We start from the raw sequence: 18,057 nt of genomic DNA, 5'->3' as shown, positions 1-18,057 counted from the left end.
AACACAAGTCATTACTGTCCACCACTAACATTTCTATCATTTGTTTCTGCTCAGTTTCGAGAACATTTTGTACAGGTAAATGAAGTGATTAATAAATTAGCTTTGTTGACCTTTTATTTTCTAAATAATGTCTAGAATTAAAAACCAATATTCCATTACTAGAGATTAGTTAGGTAATTTTTTTTAAATCAGAATTTAAAAAGTGACTTCTAGCTTCTCTCTAATGTATTTCTGTATTTTTTCAGGAATACCTCAATCTTATTTTTATAGCTCAAAACATGAGAATGTCCTTTCTGAGGTGAGTAAAGGTTACCTGTGAATAAAGGCAGACAGACCCACTCCCTTCTCACCCCAGTCATGTCCTAGATTTGGCCAAGTCAAGCAAGTGGGTCAGAAAGCTGAGGAGCACGGGTTACTTTTTCTTTTCAATACATCACATTCTACAAATTAAGTACCTGTAAGGGTAATTTCCCAGTTTTTTCTGGTCAGCTTTTCCAACACCTCCACCACATTCGTCCAGACGTGGTCAAACACTTCGGCAGCCACCGCATCTCTGATACAGGCGTGCGGCGACACGGGAGGAAGTCCGCGCTTACGCCAGGTCCCGCGACGACGAGCTGGTTTTTGTTCGAGACAGTCCTCGTCACTAAGGACAAAACCCATTCTCATGACTAAGCTATCAATGGTTGAGGTTAAAAGAATGCTACTCCTCTATCTATCTGACACACATGCATATATGTATATTGGATGTATATAAACAAACAGCATTTTTTTAGTACCAATTTTTAATCAGGAGGCAAATTTTCATTATACAACACCAATAGCTTTTGTCTAAGAATCAGATACGCATTTAGAGCAGAGACTGGACCTGGACCTTTACCCCTTTGCTCTCCTGGGCAGCCGGATACAGAAACCCTAGGGGACAAAGGCCAGTAGGAGCCTTTCCACTTTCAAGAAGGCACTAAACGCAATTCTTGTTTGCTGTCGGTGCCACTTTGTCAGTAAGAAAGGGAAATACTGCTCTAACATATCTATATCCTGCCAGGAACTGAAAACCTTTGGGGAGCAGAGGGCTCTCAAAAGAATGGAAAATCTTTCAGATAAGTGAAAAATGCACAAAACATTGAATGAGCCTATAATCAACATACATGCCCAATAAATGTTATTGCACTAAGTCAATGCTGAATAAAATTCTATTTACTCTTGTTTTCTGTCAAAAGCAAAATACTCTTCAATCTTTCCATCCACATCGAAAACCTCTTCTTCCAGAGAGGAACGTGCCGTGAGGTCCACAGCCCCGGTACCATCAGGGCGCAGCAGGGAGGGGGCTGAGAGCACGGCCGGGACTATCTGTGAGCCGGAGATGCGCAGCCTGTGAGGAAAGGTAGATTCTCCATGAGGGTCAACAATACAACGTTTACATGATCAGGGTGGGCCTTTAGATTAGCCATAAAGCCACAGATTTCCACATTTTAAAAAGCACTAGACATTACATTTGACAAAAGTCATGTGCTTAAAAGCAACATTTTAAGCCAGGCATCATTAAAATTTTTAAGGGCTTCTTAAAAGTCTAAATTATTCTACAAGTTTGTGTCTTCTTTGCAATGATGAAGGAGCATCATGGCATAGTCCCTAAGATGTGTAAATGGCATAAGGGATGATTTACCAAAATCTGTTCATGAGCAAAAGAACACAGAATAGAGCTTTATTTCTTCTGCTACTGTCTTGAGGCTTAGTATCCATCACCATGAGGCAGTTTTTGCCTCTCAGAGTATTTGAAACAACAGTTTAAAAGTTAACTGTCTTGATATTTGTATTACATGCACACAGCATCATCAGTTTAGAATCAGAAGTATCTTGGATAAAAAAAAAAAATTGCTCTGTACTTGCTCTTTATTGAAATCTAAATTTCTAAGTTGGTGAAGCCAAGGATCATGTCTGAGATAGACATGAAAAAGTATAACTAAAATGCATTTGGAAATACTTTTTAGGGCTTCCCACATGGCACAGTGGCAAAGAACCCACCTGCCAATGCAGGAGACACAGGAGACTCGGGTTCCATCCCTGGATCAGGAAGGTCCCCTGGAGGAGGAAATGGCAACTCTCTCCAGTATTCTTGCCTGGAGAATTCTATGGACAGAGGAGCCTGGTGGGCTACAGTCACGGGGTCGCAAAGAGTCGGACATGACTGAGCATGAGCACATCTGCTCATAACAGTGGATGGATGTGTGTGTGTGCTAAGTTGCTTCAGTCATGGCTACAGGGGTCCCCAGTGGCTTAGCAGTGAAAAATCCACCTGCAATGCAGGAGCCACAGGAGATGTGGGTTCAACCCCTGGGTCGGGAAGATCCTTGAAGGAAGGCATGGCTACCCACCCCACTATTCTTGCCTGGAGAATCCCATAGACAGAGAAGCCTGGCAGGCTACAGTTCATAGGGTCGCAAAGAGTCAGACACAACTGAAGCAATTTAGCACATTCACACTCTGGCTATTATTCATTTAAATATATAATTTAAAATATGCTTCCCAGGTGGCTTAGTTGGTAAACAATCTGCCTGCAATGCAGGAGACCCGGATTCGATACCTGGGTCAGGAAGATCCCTTGGAGAAGGAAATGGCAACCCACTCCAGTATTGCCTGGAGAATTCCATGGACAGAGGAGCCTGGTGGGCTATGGTCCATGGGATCGCAAAGAGTCAGATATGACTGAGCGACTAACACTTTCACACTTTCACTTTCGAAAGTAACTTCTAGCAACATACTCTCTGATGTTGCTGCTGTGTCCACAGTCGTCAAGGAAGGGTCCGTGGATGGCAGAGGCAGGCCCGCTGCTCTGGAAATGCTCAACTCCTTCATCAGCCGGCGGGATGAGCTGTCTTCCTAACACTCTGAAAATGGGGGGAAAAGAAAAGGAAACTAATTTTTTGTATTGGGAAGGGGAAGATGTTCTGAAGCAGTTTTGAAGGTATGAAGCGATAAGGTAAATACTGGTACATGAGCTGTGCAACGGGATCACAGGAAACGTACGGGCTTTGAGGGGGACATACTCCACTGTTCTTGCCATTGATGGAGAGCCCTGAGCCAAAGTTTGCAGGCTCCTTGAGCCACTGATTTCATCTGTTCCATTTTGTATGCAAAGTAGAGTAATAGTTCCCTTGTAGGATTAACAAGTAGCTTAGAGACAGTATAGCTGTCTAGCTGAGAGACAGTATCACATTCAGACAACTAGGGTAATGCTAGGCACACAGAAACTCCCTATAAATGTTAACCGATACATATGCAACAAAGGAAGATAATGTGAATATATGTACTTGGTTTATGGTCCTTGCCATCTTTTCTTTTCTCTATCCTCTCTTTCATTTTTATCTTAAGTATGTAAGACAACACTGAAAGAAACAGATTTGAGCTCCTGGGTTTAGGCAAGTGCACCATGATGCCTAGGATAGTCCACGCACATTGTTAACGTCTAGTGGATACTAAGGCAAGGGCTTACAATGGCCTGGAGACGAAAAATTAAACCTACCGAGTAACGATTTTTAAAAATCTTAGTTAAGTCAGGATTTTAAAAAATCTTAGTTACTTAGTTAAGATAACCAGATTTATCAACATGTGTATGGAAGTTCTAACGTAGCCTCCCCAGATATAACCCAGAGGAACGTCAGAAAACTGACATGGATTTTTTTTTTTTTTTTTTACCATCTAAGTAGGTTTGGCTGAGTAATTGAAGGAAGACTATCTTCCCTCTTTACTCAATCTATATCCTTCGTCTTTGATATTAAAAAGAAATAGATGACCTTCTCCTACATAAGGGATCTTGATGAGATGGTCAGATTCATCCATGCCGTCACCCAGCAAATAATCTCTCTGTTCCTGCCCAGACCTCGCCCCACATGTTGCTCCTCAAGGGTGGATAGACAACAGCTGCTCACAGACTAGGGGGTGGGAAGGCAAGGATAACTCCCTCCCTTCTTCCATTCTTGCATCTGTGATACATGCAATGCCTTTCTGAGCATGAGCTCCATTTGCTTCTCACAAATTAACAGTGCACTTGGAAGGTCTCCAGATTTCCTCAGACACCATCATTTCAAAGAGAGTGATTTCTCAGTACAGCACATGTGTTCTGGGCACATATTTTGACAAGCACTTTCACTCAAAATATACCGATGTATTGAACAGGTCAACAGGGAGCAGTTCCCAACCCCCTTCTGGAGAATTGCTTTGACCAAACTCCTCACCTCAGATGCAGGGACCTGCCCGCCCATTCACAGCACTCAGCCTGGAGATTCTGGGTCTGAGGGCTTACTTTCCCTTCAAACAACATTTCCTCCACCTCCCAGAACAACTGCTGCACTTTCTGTGCACTGGCTTTGTCAAACTCCTAAAATATAGAAATGCACATTTAGTTACAGGACTAGAAGTTGTCAATAAGGGCTTCAGAATCAATGATACTTACAAATTTATACAGGAGGGAGTGTGACTGGATCGAAACCAGACATACCAGGGCTCCAATTTTTACTCTTCTGAAAAATTACATCCCAACTGAGAGTTTCCTTAACTGTTAAATAGAGATAATCTCTACCATGAGAAAGTCTCATAATCCAAGATTTTATATAAACATATTTACAGCTATGAACATACATATTGACATAGATATTGATAATGATAGAAATACACACACCATATATCCAAGCACATACACATGCACATATATGTGTGTACACAGACATGTGTCCCTCATATAGTTGTGCATTGGACACCTAATTACATTTGCAAATTACATTAATCTTTTTCTAATGAAAATATTATTTCATGGAAAGGATCATTCACTTTCTTTTAATCAAGGAAAACAGAAACACAAACAAACTAAAAACCACCTTAGGTATCCTAAAAGATGTGGTTATTAGGATGAGACCAGAGTATTCGTTTTTCCTGTCTGGCCTTAAGAGATTCTTGGGCTGTGGGCGCAGTGAACTGTCAGTGAGAAAACCCTTCAGTTTTTCTGTATATTGGAAATGATTGAGAACAGACCTAGCACCCTTACAGTCAGTGAGGAAAACATGAACAGAAGTACAATTGGAAGAACCAATTACTGGCTTACAGGGCAAGGGTCCGTTTTCTCCCAGGGCGGGTGTGTGAACTTGAAATCTAACCCATAAATTCAGCCTGACATATCTGATCCAAAATGGTCAATTCAGGCTGATTTTCACAGACTGCTATTCCATATTTTCCATGTTACTTCTTTCCCTTAGTTGATAAAAAACTAGATTCCCAGACTGCAGGGTAGCTGAATTACCTCTTTTAAAATGCAAATAAGGAGAAAACTCAGAAGAATATTTGGCTGGGGTGTGAAGAGGGCTTATTTTCATTTTTCTCTCTTTTGTATTTTGTTGCTTTTACAAATATTACCTATCGAAAAGTAAATAAACGTTTTTAAATTCAAAGCAAAACAATGTTTAGGGACTGGAGTAATTTAAACTCTATAAATGGAAGTCATAAGACTCTCTTTGGATAATTACTTGAAAATTGGTAGGAAAGGAACCCAGCATTTGGACGGTGATACTTCATAAAGCAATGGATCTCAGCCTTCTTCCCATCTGCACTCTTTTGACCAAAGAGTGTGGGGTGGGAGTGGGTGGGTGTGGACGTGGGGGTGGGGGCAGTTTATCCCAGTGACAGACTCACACCTCCTCCGAAAAGTGCTCCAGTGATTCAGGGCTGACTCCCTTTTAGCCGCCCCCGAACCCCTGCCCTGCACCCCACAACCCTCTCCCTTTGGCCCCTTTGGAGAACCGCTGCTATAAAACCATGTAACACCATCCCTGGGGAGCGGACCCACCTGCACAGTCCAGGGCGGAGCGCTGCTTTTAAAGAAAGCAAAGAAATCCAGAACACAAACAAGAAAGCAGCAGGACTTAGACCATCCAAGGAGCTGGTCTGGACTCTTCCGTGGCCACAGGAGCATCACAAAAGCCTGTGTTCCGGAATTCTCGATGTAAAATATCTGACTTAGAATATTCAGGGAAAATTCCCTAATCATGATTTTTTTTTTTTAAACAACTTTTATTTTTCCCCAATTTTTCTCTTATTCAAGTTCCTAATTGTCGGAATCTCTCCTGAATTTCCAACCACAGATATTTATGCAAGAAATCATATATACCAACCTGATGGGGGGTTTGGAGGTGGGAAAAACAGAACTGTTAACAGCTAAGATGCTGCATTGTATGGTTATAGGAGCTTTGATTTTTTTCTTAAGAGTGACTGTATTTTCAGTTTTACGTGTGACATGTCAGTGCTTTTATATTTATGTGTATGTACGGGTGGACCAGGTAATGCTTTTAATTTGGTAAAAACTTAAAAAAAAATAAGAAAGTAGATCATCATTATGAATTGTAACCATGAGATTATCTAAAATTTTGTGAGACATACATCATCTCTCCAGGAGTAAATGGAACTCCTCTCCGTAGATAAACCAGTGGTTGAACTCTGTGTCCCAGACCCAGACCAGGAGTTGGGGGCTTCTGTAGGCGTGGGGCTTCCACTTGATGAAAATGATGACCCAGATTCCCTGCAGGAAGAAATGCAAGTAACATAAATGACAGTTACTGGAAATAGGTTTTACTGGGAAGCGGCTTCGCCTCTCTGAGCTTACTTCCTCTTATTTTCTTTAAATATACTAGTTAATTTTCACAGTACACTGATTTTAAAAGATTTATGCAGTGTAACATTTCACTTGGCTAAAAATAAAGCTTTTTTTTTTTTAAACCTTGTAGAAATCCATGGCCCATCAGTGATTCTGTTTCCCATATTCATTCAGGCAAGTTTTGATTTGTGATCAGAAGCATTTAAAAGGCTAATGGCTAATTCTTACCGGCTATATTTAGCAATGGCTTTCTGTACATTTTTTGTAAAATGGGTAGGTAAAGGATCTTTGCTTTTCACAGCAAAATTCTGCTTTCCAGATCCTTCTGACAGTCCTCTTCTGAAAAAATAAAATATGAAAAGTAACTGTAATATAAGTTTACTCATTAAGATATTTAAAATTTCCTTTCATAGAAAGTTGCCCCTCTCTTCCCATCGTGTCCCCCTAAACACACACATGTATTCGCACACACACACCCCCCACACACCTCAAGACACTGAGGCTTAGTTCCCTACCATTTTTATTTTTCTTAAAATCAAGGTTGTGGGGTTGGGGGGGACCTGGGAGGGGGGTTCAGGATGGGGACACATGTGCACCCATAGCTGATTCATGTCAGTGTATGGCAAAAACCACCATAATTTTGTAAAGTAATTAGCCTTCAATTAAAATAAATTAATTAATTGAAAAAATCAAGGTTATTATTAACCTATATGCACTGTTTCATAAACTAGGAAAAAGCAGCTTCTTGTGACTCAACCAGGTTGGTCTAAAGGTTGCCCCAAACCTAGGTGGACACAGCCTCACTCCAAAACTTGGCGATGGACACATGAACTGGATTTCAGGTCCCATGCATTCCTTGACCCCAGGCACCCTTGGGCTTGCAAAAGCCAACCAGCCTTGCACCCAAAAAAAAAAAAAAAAAAAGATTGTTTTAAAATATTAAAAGTAATGGAAAACTAAAACAGAAGAAATCTCTCAATTTTAAATATGGCATTAAACCTGGCTGGTGTAGCCAAGTTAATGTTAATCATTAAAATGTCCTTTCAATGAACCTCTTAAAACATTTACTTCCCTCTAATCAAAATACCTTTCTAACTGTAAACTTTCTGTTCTTTTATCAAAGTCATATTTTCCCACATGTTTTATATTAACTTTAGATATGGTAGTTATTTGAGGAAAAAAGTCAACTTTCAATATTTCTAACAGGGACGCCACTCTAGCATTCATTTAAAAATCTGCTTTTCAAATAAATGGTATGTAATTTTCAACACTTGTGTTTCTGAATGTAAATGGAGTTTTAAAAAATATTAAGATGAGGATCAGTTTTGCCCTTTGTTATATACTAAAGAACTCTACAACAAAGAGAATTTTTAACAAGTTCATTACTGTTACTTTTAATTACTATTACTATTACTTTGTGTATTATTACTACACAAAAGTGAGCAATCATATATATATTTACAAGGGAGAATAACAGAATTATAGGATTTTTCTCCTCCCTTTATTGTTTAATAGTCATAAGTATAAGCAAGCAATCCTAAGAATAAAACTGTTAAAGAAAATGTAATGGAGAAAAGAATATAGACAAGCTTTTATGCTAATACATTGCCTTACCTCTAACCCTATCCAGTCACTTCCACATGACTCTAAAACTCTAGATAAACATAAAAATACTTATGACATAAGAGACAATAAAAAATTATATCAAATAGATCTGTGTTGAATGTTATAAAATATATACTCATGTATAAGTTAAATTTGCTTGTTATTGAGAAAGAATTTTAAACACCAGGGTGGTATATTAGATAAAATATTATTCTTTGGTAATATCTATAGAATAATAGCATGGGTTAGAATCTTGCCCTGTCACTGACAAGACTGTGTGCTTGACCAAGTTATTTCTCCAGTTGTTGAGAGACTTAAATTACATGAATATGTGAAGTGTCAACATAATCAGGCCAGATAAATCACTACTTTGTTGGCATATGCCACTCGATGAAAACACCGTGTTCTTATTTTATTTCACTTCTCCCAGCAGTTCCTATTATACATCTGTCTTGGTACTTTAGTTTTTTTTTTAATATTTATATTTATTTATTTGGCTGCACCAGGTCTTAGTTGCGGCATGTGGGATCTCTAGTTGTGGCATGTGAACTCTTTAAATTGAGGCATGTGGGATCTAATTCCCCAACCAGGGATCGAACCCAGCCCCTCGCACTGGGAGCGTGGAGTCTTAGCCACTGGACCACGAGAGAAATCCCTACTTAAGGTTTTTATTGGGATGATCCTGATACGTTATTAATATTTTCCATCTATAGCACCTAAAATACTGCCTTTCACTTAGAGATGCTCTCTGTTTACTGAAAGGATCCCTAGTTAGATATTAAATTACTACCTCAAACGAGCATGCTTTGGCCCTTTAATCACTCTGAATGTTTCTGTTTAATACAAAATGAAAGTATCCTCCACATCCAAGATATTGCTGGAGAATTCTTTATTCTTTATAAAGAAAGAAGATTCACAGTTCTTAGCATAGCTGCTATCTCCAAAAATGACTATTTATGGAGCACCTAATGCACTCAAGTCCACCTTTCTAGTTTTGAGCTCTTCTTCTGCGTTTTCTGCAATTGAAAGTTAAATTCACTAATCAGACTCATGCCAGTTTGCTTTGTTTTCAATGAACAGTAATTTCTTCTTTCAAAAAATTCACCCTTTTTCTAAGAAGAAACTTCTTAAACTAAGAAGAAAGCTGTTTACAAATTGAAGAAGGAATCCCTCTCTTCAGTTTGGTTCAGTTCAGTCACTCAGTCGTGTCCAACTCTTTGCAACCCCATGAACCGCAGCACGCCAGGCCTCCCTGTCCATCACCAACTCCCGGAGTTTACTCAAACTCATGTCCATTGAGTCGGTGATGCCATCCAACCATCTCATCCTCTGTCGTCCCCTTTTCCTCCTGCCCTCAATCTTTCCCAGCATCAGGGTCTTTTCAAATGAGTCAGCTCTTCGCATCAGGTGGCCAAAGTATTGGAGTTTCAGCTTCAACATCAGTCCTTCCAATGAACACCCAGGACTGATCTCCTTTAGAATGGACTGGCTGGATCTCCTTGCAGTCCAAGGGACTCTCAAGAGTCTTATCCAACACCACAGTTCAAAACCATCAATTTTTTGGCACTCAGCTTTCTTTATAGTCCAACTCTCACATCCATACATGACCACTGGAAAAACCATAGCCTTGACTAGATGGACCTTTTTTAACAAAGTAATGTCTCTACTTTTTAATATGCTGTCTAGGTTGGTCATAACTTTCCTTCCAAGAAGTAAGCGTCTTTTAATTTCATGGCTGCAATCAACATCTGCAGTGATTTTTGAGCCCAGAAAAATAAAGTCTGACACTGTTTCTGCTGTTTCACCATCTATTTGCCATGAAGTGATGGGACCCTTTCTTCACATCACACCATATTCTTGCTCAGATCAGCATTCCTACTCACCTCAAAGAGTAGCTGAGGACAGAAGGACTGAAAGATGCAGGGTTGCTGGGAGGGGACAGGTAGCTGGAAAACCGATGCCTGAAAATGCTAGCTACCTCCACACCATCTCCCCAACTCGTCTCTCCTCACCTCTTCCCTGCCTCATCTTCTCCAAGATCCCTGTATTTCTGTGGGACATCTTAAACATCAGAGTTCAATTGAACAGCAAATACATTTGACCACAAAGTTCAGAGGAATTCTGAAGAGGAATTTGAGCCCAACACACTCAATGACTGCTCAGAGTCATGAAGAAGAGAGGGTTGGAGCTGGTCCCGGGACCCAGGCCATCGAATCTGCATGTGTCTCCAGGAACCACAAGTTACTGATACAGTGAATGAAGGGTAAAATGTATAAAACTGGCCATGTTTCTTTTTACAGTTTATTTTGAACGTTGTGGTTTCTCTGTCCTCTAACCATGTACTGTAATAATATCAGACATAATATTGAGCATCTTTAATATCCTGTAAACTGTCGACTCCTCCGTCATCTAGAGTCCAGGAAAGTATACACAACTTAAAGTATGTCTTATAAATATCTTAAAACTTTAAAGGAGTGAGATGTCTAGTAAGTTGTATTACATGATAAACAGACATATAAGAGTTTTACACTAGTTCCTGTCCATTCTGTTTAAATTTTAGAAATAATAAAACGCTGCTAGTTGGTACATTTAAGGCTGTTGATCTGGTCACAGGATCTGGGTCTTCGGGCAGCCTGAAGGGCAACCACTGAACTCTATTGCACTAATTGGTTCCTATATGAAAGTTAAGTTAAGACTAAGGTTTGGGAAGATCCCTTGGAGAAGGGCATAGAAGCCCACTCCAGGATTCTTGCCTGGAGAACCTCACGGACAGAGGAGCCTGGTTGGCTACAATTCACCAAGTTGCAAAGAGTCGGACACAACTTCAGTGACTTAGCATGCACATGCACTCTATCTCCTTAAGTCACTCTATTCCAGGTCAAGGAAATGACTAGATAATGGACTTTTTTTTTTTTTTTTAAGTTGCCTCTTGGGAGTTACCTGGCAGTCCAGTTAACTGGACTTTCACTGCCTGGGCGGGTTCCGTCCTGGTTGGGAAGCTGATACCCAACAAGCGCCCCACAGCAGAAAGAAAAAACAAACAAACAAACCCTCGATAGCCCACAAACTAATGTCACTTTGCTCTACAGAAATTCAATTAGTAATCAGTAACCGCAGCTTTCAAAATGTATATTTCTGCTTTAAAAGGCCGTCTGAAATGTGAATGGGCTGGAATGCAGGATGATAAACCCTGATTTACACAAGCACATCCTAGAAGCAACTGAGGTTCTCTGCTCTCACGAGTGATGAAAAGTCATCTCAGACACCACGAATGCTCGTCAGACCAAGCGAGCATCTTGGCTCCGGGAGGCCGGATGATGTCAGCACGAGATTTCATGAATGGATGCCGGGGAACAGACCAGATGGATTCTGGCTTTGCAAGCAGTGGAAAAAAAAAAAAAAATCAAGCGCATGGCACAAAAATGCTATATGGAGACAACTTCATGCCTCCTACCTTCCCAGATCAGGACTTACCCAATCACCATCAACCCCAGGCCTGGGCTCGCGTCCTGTGGGCCGGGCCCGGAGCCCAGAGGCCTGGGCACCGCTGGGCGCTGCCAACCCGTGCCCGCGCCCTGCAGGCGGCGCCCCCGCGCCCCGGGGGCCTGGGGTCCCCGGCCGCCCAGGTCTGCGCCCCGGCCCGCTAGCCCTACACGTGCCTCCGCTGCGCCGCCGAGAACCGCGAGTCTCTAGGGGCGCGGCCAGGGGCGCTCCGGGCCCAGGCAGCGCGGTCCATGGGCACTGCGATCGCCGGGCGCCCAGCACTGCTCCCGCCTCCGGCTCCTCCGGCCAGATTCCGGCGCGGCGGGGCGACGCCTCCTGGCCCCGCGCCCGCCCTCCCCTCCGCCTCCGCGGCTGCCGCGCCCCTCGCAGAGGTTGGGCAGCGCCGGTGGCTGGTTCCCTGGCTGCGTTCCCCGCCTTCCAGAGACTCGCGGCGCTCCCTGCTCCCACCCGCTGCCCAGGGCCTCAGTCCGCGCCCTCTCTCCCTGGAAGAGCACGCGTGCCCCCTTCCCGCTGCCAGGGGCCACCTTTCACAATCCAGTGCCCTGAGCTTTGACCTCAGGCATCCACCGCTCCACCGCCCTCTCTGCGCCTCCAGGGCGAACCGATCTGGCCTTCACACCCCCTTCCCCCGGGTCTGTCCAGACAGGTGTCTGCCGCCCTTAACCTTTAAAAATAGAATTTTAATCAACAGGAGGAATACGGAACCATTTCACAGAGGGGGGTTTGATCCCTGGGTGGGGAAGATCCCCTGGAGTAGGAAATGGCAACCCATTCCAGTATCCCTGTCTGGAGAATTCCATGAATAGAGGAGCCTGGCCAGCTACAGTCCTTGGAGTCTCAAGAGTTTGCAAGGAGCGCGCGCGCGCGCGCGCACACACACACACACACACACACACACACACACACACAGTACTAGGTCTCATTAGGCACCAAGGTTCACTTCCTGTGCTGTCCTGCCTCTCCATCTTCAGATGCTTTCTCTCATACACCTTGTTTTGGTTTATTAATATGTGCTTGCTTCAGTCTTGAAGTCACACAATTACACCAGGACCAGAGTCACCAGAGGCTATGCTGTGAGGCAGCCAAGTGGCCAAGCTACTGTCTTCATAAACTAAAAGAAACAAGAGTGAGTGGGCTGAAGTAAGATACACTGTCAAAGCAACATGTCCAGAGGTGGGCACTACTTGGGGTGTGCCCTCTCCCACTAAGAAGTTCTTAATAATTACAGCGAATGAAGGGGATGCGGCCTGCCCTGGCCGTCCATTCCCCTGTGAGATCTGAGGCCTTCTAACCCTGAGCAGGTACGAAGAAGCCCATCTATTCCTCCTGCTGGAAGACAGAATGCCTCTCTCAGCGGGAAAAGGGTAAAAGAATCTGCAGACATCTTTACTCTGCCATCATCCTCTTTGAGTCTCTATCCGTCCCACATGCCCACTACACTCAGGCCTCTCAAGAATCCCCTAAAATATCATCACCCCAGTCCTGGCCAAGTGAGGATGAGGAGCCTCCTCCTTGGGAGCATGTCCTCTGGCTCTGAAGACCAAGAAAGAATTCTGCCGGCGGACTGCCTTTGGACTTTGAACTGCAACTAAAATTCTCCCCTGGGTCTTTAGCCTGCTGATCTACCCTGCAGGTATGGGATTTACCACCGCCTCCACAATTATGGGGGCCAAGTCCTTAAAACTGAGTTGTTTGCATGCAATACCGCCACACAAGCACTAGATGGCACTCTTCGCACTCTGAAAACCAAGCCCAATTCCATCTTAATTCCATTATGTTTTGCATAAGAAAAAGAGGAGAACAATAGAAAGGGAAAGACTAGAGTTCTCTTCAAGAAAATTAGAGATGCCAAGGGATCTCATACACGATGGGCAAAATAAAAGAGAAACGGTATGGACCTAAAAGAAGCAGAAGAGATTAAGAAGAGGTTGCAAGAATACATAGAACTCTACAAAAAAGATCTTCATGACCCAGATAACCATGATGGCGTGATCACTCACCTAGAGCCAGACACCCTGCAGTGCGAAATCAAGTGGGCCTTAGGAAGCATCACTACAAAGCTAGTGGAGGTGGTGGAATTCCAGCTGAGCTATTTCAAATCCTAAAAGATAGTGCTGTTAAAGTACTGCACATAATATGCCAGCAAATTTGGAAAACTCAGCAGTGGCCACAGGACTGGAAAAGGTCAGTTTTCATTCCAGTCCCAAAGAAGGGCAATGCCAAGCATGTTCAAACTACTGCACAATTGCACTCATTTCAGATGCTAGCAAAGTAATGCTCAAAATCCTTCAAGCTAGCCTTCAATGGTATGTGAATTGAGAACTTTCAGGTGTACAAGCTGGATTTAGAAAAGGCAGAGGAACCAGAGATCAAACTGACAACATCTGTTGGATCACAGAAAAAGAAAGAGAATTCCAGAATGATATCAACTTCTGCTTCATTGACTATGCTGAAGCCTTTGACTATGTGGCTCACAACAAACTGTGGAAAATTCTTCAAGAGATGGGAATACCGGACCACCTTATCTGCCTCCTGAGAAACCTGTATGCAGGTCGAGGAGCAACAGTTAGAACTGGACCTGGTACATGGACTGGTTCAAAATTGGGAAAGGAGTGCACCAAGGCTGTATATTGTCACCTTGCTTATTTAAATTTATATGCAGGGTACATCATGCAAAATGCTGGACTGGAATAAGCACAAGCTGGAATCAAGATTGCTAGGCAAAATATCAATAACCTCAGATATGCTGATGATACCACCAATGGCAGAAGCAAAGAGGAACTAAAGAGCCTCTTGATGAAGGTGAAAGAGGAGAGTGAAAAGGCTGGCTTATAACTCAACATTCCAAAAACTAAGATCATGGCATCTGGTCCCATCACTTTATGGTAAATAGATGGGGACACAATGAAAACAGTGACAGACTTCATTTTCTTGGGCTCCAAAATAACTGCAAATGGTGACTGCAGCCATGAAATTAAAAGACACTTGCTCCTTGGAAGAAAAGCTATAACAAACGTAGATAGCGTATTAAAAAGCAGAAAAATTACTTTGCTGACAAAGGTCTGTCTAGTCAAAGCTATGGTTTTTCTAGGAGTCATGTATGGATATGGGAGTTGGACCATGAAGAAGGCTGAGCACCAAAGAACTGATGCTTTTGAACTGTGGTGTTGCAGAAGACTCTTGAGAGTCGCTTGGACTGCAAGGAGAGCAAACCAGTCAATCCTAAAGAAAATCAACCCTGAATATTCATTGGAAGGAGTGATACTAAAGCTGAAGCTCCAATACTTTGGCCACCTGATGCAAAGAGCTGACCCACTGTAAAAGACCTTAACACTGGGAAAGACTGAAGGCAGGGGGAGAAGGGGACGACAGAGGTTGAGATAGATGGATTGGCATCATCGACTCAATGGACATGAGTTTGAGCAAACCCCGGAACATACTGAAGGACACGGAAGCCTGGCATGCTGCAGTCCATTGGGTCACAAAGAGTGGGACGTGGTTGAGTGACTGAACAACAACAATGCTTTTGCAAGATATAGTGAATTTTCATTATAGTACAGATATAGGCTTCCCTCATAGCTCAGTCGGTAAATCATCTGCCTGAAATGCAGGAGACCCAGGTTCGATTCCTGGGTTGGGAAGATCCCCTGGAGAAGGAAATAGCAACCCACTCCAGTATTCTTGCCTGGAGAATCCCATGGACAGAGGAGCCTGGTGGGCTACAGTCCACGGGGTCGCAAGAGTCGGACACGACTTAATGACTAAACTACCACCACCAACACAGATATGGAACCTAGTTAGATCAGAAACCACTGTCTCAGGGAACAATATCTAGTCTGCGCAGCGAACACAACGTGTCACCTCACTGACTCCCTCCATGGATGATGCTTTCACCTTGGCGGGTAATTAGGGTCAGGGACCTACATACATACCTTCCTCCCAAAGCTCACAACAAGCCTCAAAGGTGACTACCTTTTTGTATAGAAAAGGTAACCCTCTATTAAAAAGCAGTCTAAATGGGAAAATGATATTGTACCAGCATAATTTGTCAGATGATTAAGATTGCTATTTATCTGCTGTGGAAATACTAAGTGTGTATTTCTTTTAATTAGAAATTGCATGTACAAACTCTTCACCCATAAACATTTATATTCAACATGTCTGTATTCTTATATATAAACTGTGTCTTTGATGAACAATATATAGTTGTTGCTAACATCTTAAATACAGAAGGAATTAAATTTGGTTCTTATAGTAGACAGAGCTAGGAGCTCCAGCGAATTCAAATCATCTAAATCCAATCAGTAATTAAGAAGATTTAAAGCTGGGTTTCAGTTCCTATGAGGCTGGTCTATTTCCAGTTAACCAAAGCTTCAGTGGTTTTTTAAAGTTTATTGTCCAGCTCTTCTAGATGCACTCAGGTGGTAGTTTTCCTAAAATAACCTACTTTGTCACTGCTGGAAGTAGAATGAAGGAAATTTTTGCACTGAAATGTTGTACAACGTGTGATACAAATCTCCATTCATCTCCCCCAGGGAATCTTCAGTAAAATACACATTTTATCCCTAATTTTTTTTTTTTTTTAAATCTTTCGGCCACACTGAATGGCATGAGGGATCTTAGTTCCCTGACCAGGGATCGAACCCTCACTCCCTGCACTGGCAGCTCCGAGGATTAATCAGTGGACTACCAGGGAAGTCCCCCGTCCCTCCTGCAATTCTTTAATGCAAGAACAAGTCACTGTTACTTAATGGTGAAAACAAGATTGCTTGCTGTTTTGTAATCAGTTTGAGGCAAAAACAGAGGTTTCCAACAGGGACAGGGAGATGGCTTATGTGTATTTGGAGTTCACTCACACGCGATGCTAAACTCAAAGTGTCCATGTTAAGCAAAAGAGCCACATTAAATATATTAAATGGTAAAGAAAAGTGTTCCATTCCTAAACTGAATTTCATATTGACTTTGAATTCACAAAAATCACGAGTTCTGAAACATTAAGACACATTTCCATTAAGCACAGGCCAGTCCTTGGCTAAAATAAAGATAAAAGCACATTTTCCTCATTATAAGAAGGAAAAAAAAAAAGGTATTGTGTAGTAAGGTGTCCCACAGAGGGTTGTGTTGTTTTCATTTTTTATAACACTAAGCTGAGTTACTGTTGATAAAACTACTATACAAATTTTCTATGGAGAAAAATTTTCTTTTTAACTTTTTTATTCTTGCTTTGCTTTTATTTTAGCCAACTGCCTACTACATCCATTAATGTCAACTCTTTATATTGGGGTATAGCTGATTAACAATGTGATAGTTTCAGGTGAACATGGGAGGGACTCAGCCATACATACACATGTATCCATTCTCCCCCAAACACCCATCCATTCAGGTTTCTGCATAACATTGAGAAGAGTTCCCTGTACTATACTGTAGGTCCTGGCTGGTTATCCATTGTAAATAGAGCAGCGCGTACAAGTCCATCTCAAGCTCCCTACCTATGCCTTCCCCCATCCTTCCTTCCCCCAATCCCTTGCAAATATAAGCCTGTTCTCCAAGTCTCTGAGTCTGTTTTGTAAGTAAGAGGACAATTTCTTCTTACTCACATCTCACCTAAAATCATCGTCCTTCACCTCAGTCTCAGTTGTGTGAAATCTGAACCAAGAAATTCAGGACTAATTTTATCAGTAATTAACATCTAAAAAAATAGAGTAGGGAATCCCCAGGTGGTCCAGCGGTTAGGACCCTATGTTCTGCTGTAGAGGGCCTGGGTTTAATTCTTGGTAGGGGAGCTAAGAGCCTGCAAGGCTGGATGGTGCAGCCAAAAATTAAATTAGAAATTAACAAATAGAGTTTTATGAAGACTATTCCTTTCACCTCCATTCACATATCTTTACAGTTGTCAATATTTAATTACTAATATAAGGCTTCTTCTAAACCTTTAAGTGAAACGGCTAATTAAGAAAATGCTAATGTGTACCTTTTCCCCTTAGCAAAGGCATATCTAATTGCTTCTCCTGTTATTTTTTTCCCCAGTAAGACAATGCTTGCTAATTATCTGCCTTACTTGTACAAATAAAATATTTGATTTACTATTAAATATACACAAAATAATTTATGAGAAACACATACATAATAAAGTAAAAGAGAGATGACAATAGTTTTGCTTTAAAGAAAGGAAATGCTTTAAAGAAATTCTAGCTTTATAATAAAAATCATTTGCTATCTGTGCCTCAAAGTGGACAAAAGTACGCTTTAATTTTTGTCTCCTTATAGTATTGCTAGGAATATTATTTTGAGAAAGATAATATTAGATT

The 18,057-nt window shown here is 42.0% G+C and overlaps 1 protein-coding gene across 5 annotated transcripts in view; it reads right to left on the bottom strand.

Annotated features, from left to right (window-relative positions):
- FAM149A (family with sequence similarity 149 member A) overlaps window positions 1–18,057 on the bottom strand; it is a 37,149-nt gene that overhangs the window by 11,350 nt on the left and 7,742 nt on the right. For 2 of the 5 annotated variants that reach the window (XM_061134769.1, XM_061134770.1), the window contains exons 2-8: window positions 6,869–6,979; window positions 6,427–6,565; window positions 5,837–5,971; window positions 4,236–4,378; window positions 2,763–2,888; window positions 1,202–1,372; window positions 456–646 (exon numbers count right to left, since the gene is read on the bottom strand). In XM_061134769.1, coding sequence (XP_060990752.1) covers window positions 456–646; window positions 1,202–1,372; window positions 2,763–2,888; window positions 4,236–4,378; window positions 5,837–5,971; window positions 6,427–6,565; window positions 6,869–6,979 — 1,016 coding nt within the window. Of the gene's footprint in view, window positions 1–455; window positions 647–1,201; window positions 1,373–2,762; window positions 2,889–4,235; window positions 4,379–5,836; window positions 5,972–6,426; window positions 6,566–6,868; window positions 6,980–11,719; window positions 11,828–11,904; window positions 12,027–18,057 lie in introns of those variants that run through there. The other 3 variants (XM_061134772.1, XM_061134773.1, XM_061134771.1) reach the window with 3 other exon arrangements.

This window comes from Dama dama, chromosome 32 (assembly GCF_033118175.1).
Source record: "Dama dama isolate Ldn47 chromosome 32, ASM3311817v1, whole genome shotgun sequence".
Taxonomy (NCBI): domain Eukaryota; kingdom Metazoa; phylum Chordata; class Mammalia; order Artiodactyla; family Cervidae; genus Dama; species Dama dama.
Note: the sequence above shows the minus strand (reverse complement) of the source record. Positions and strands in the feature narration are given on the sequence as shown.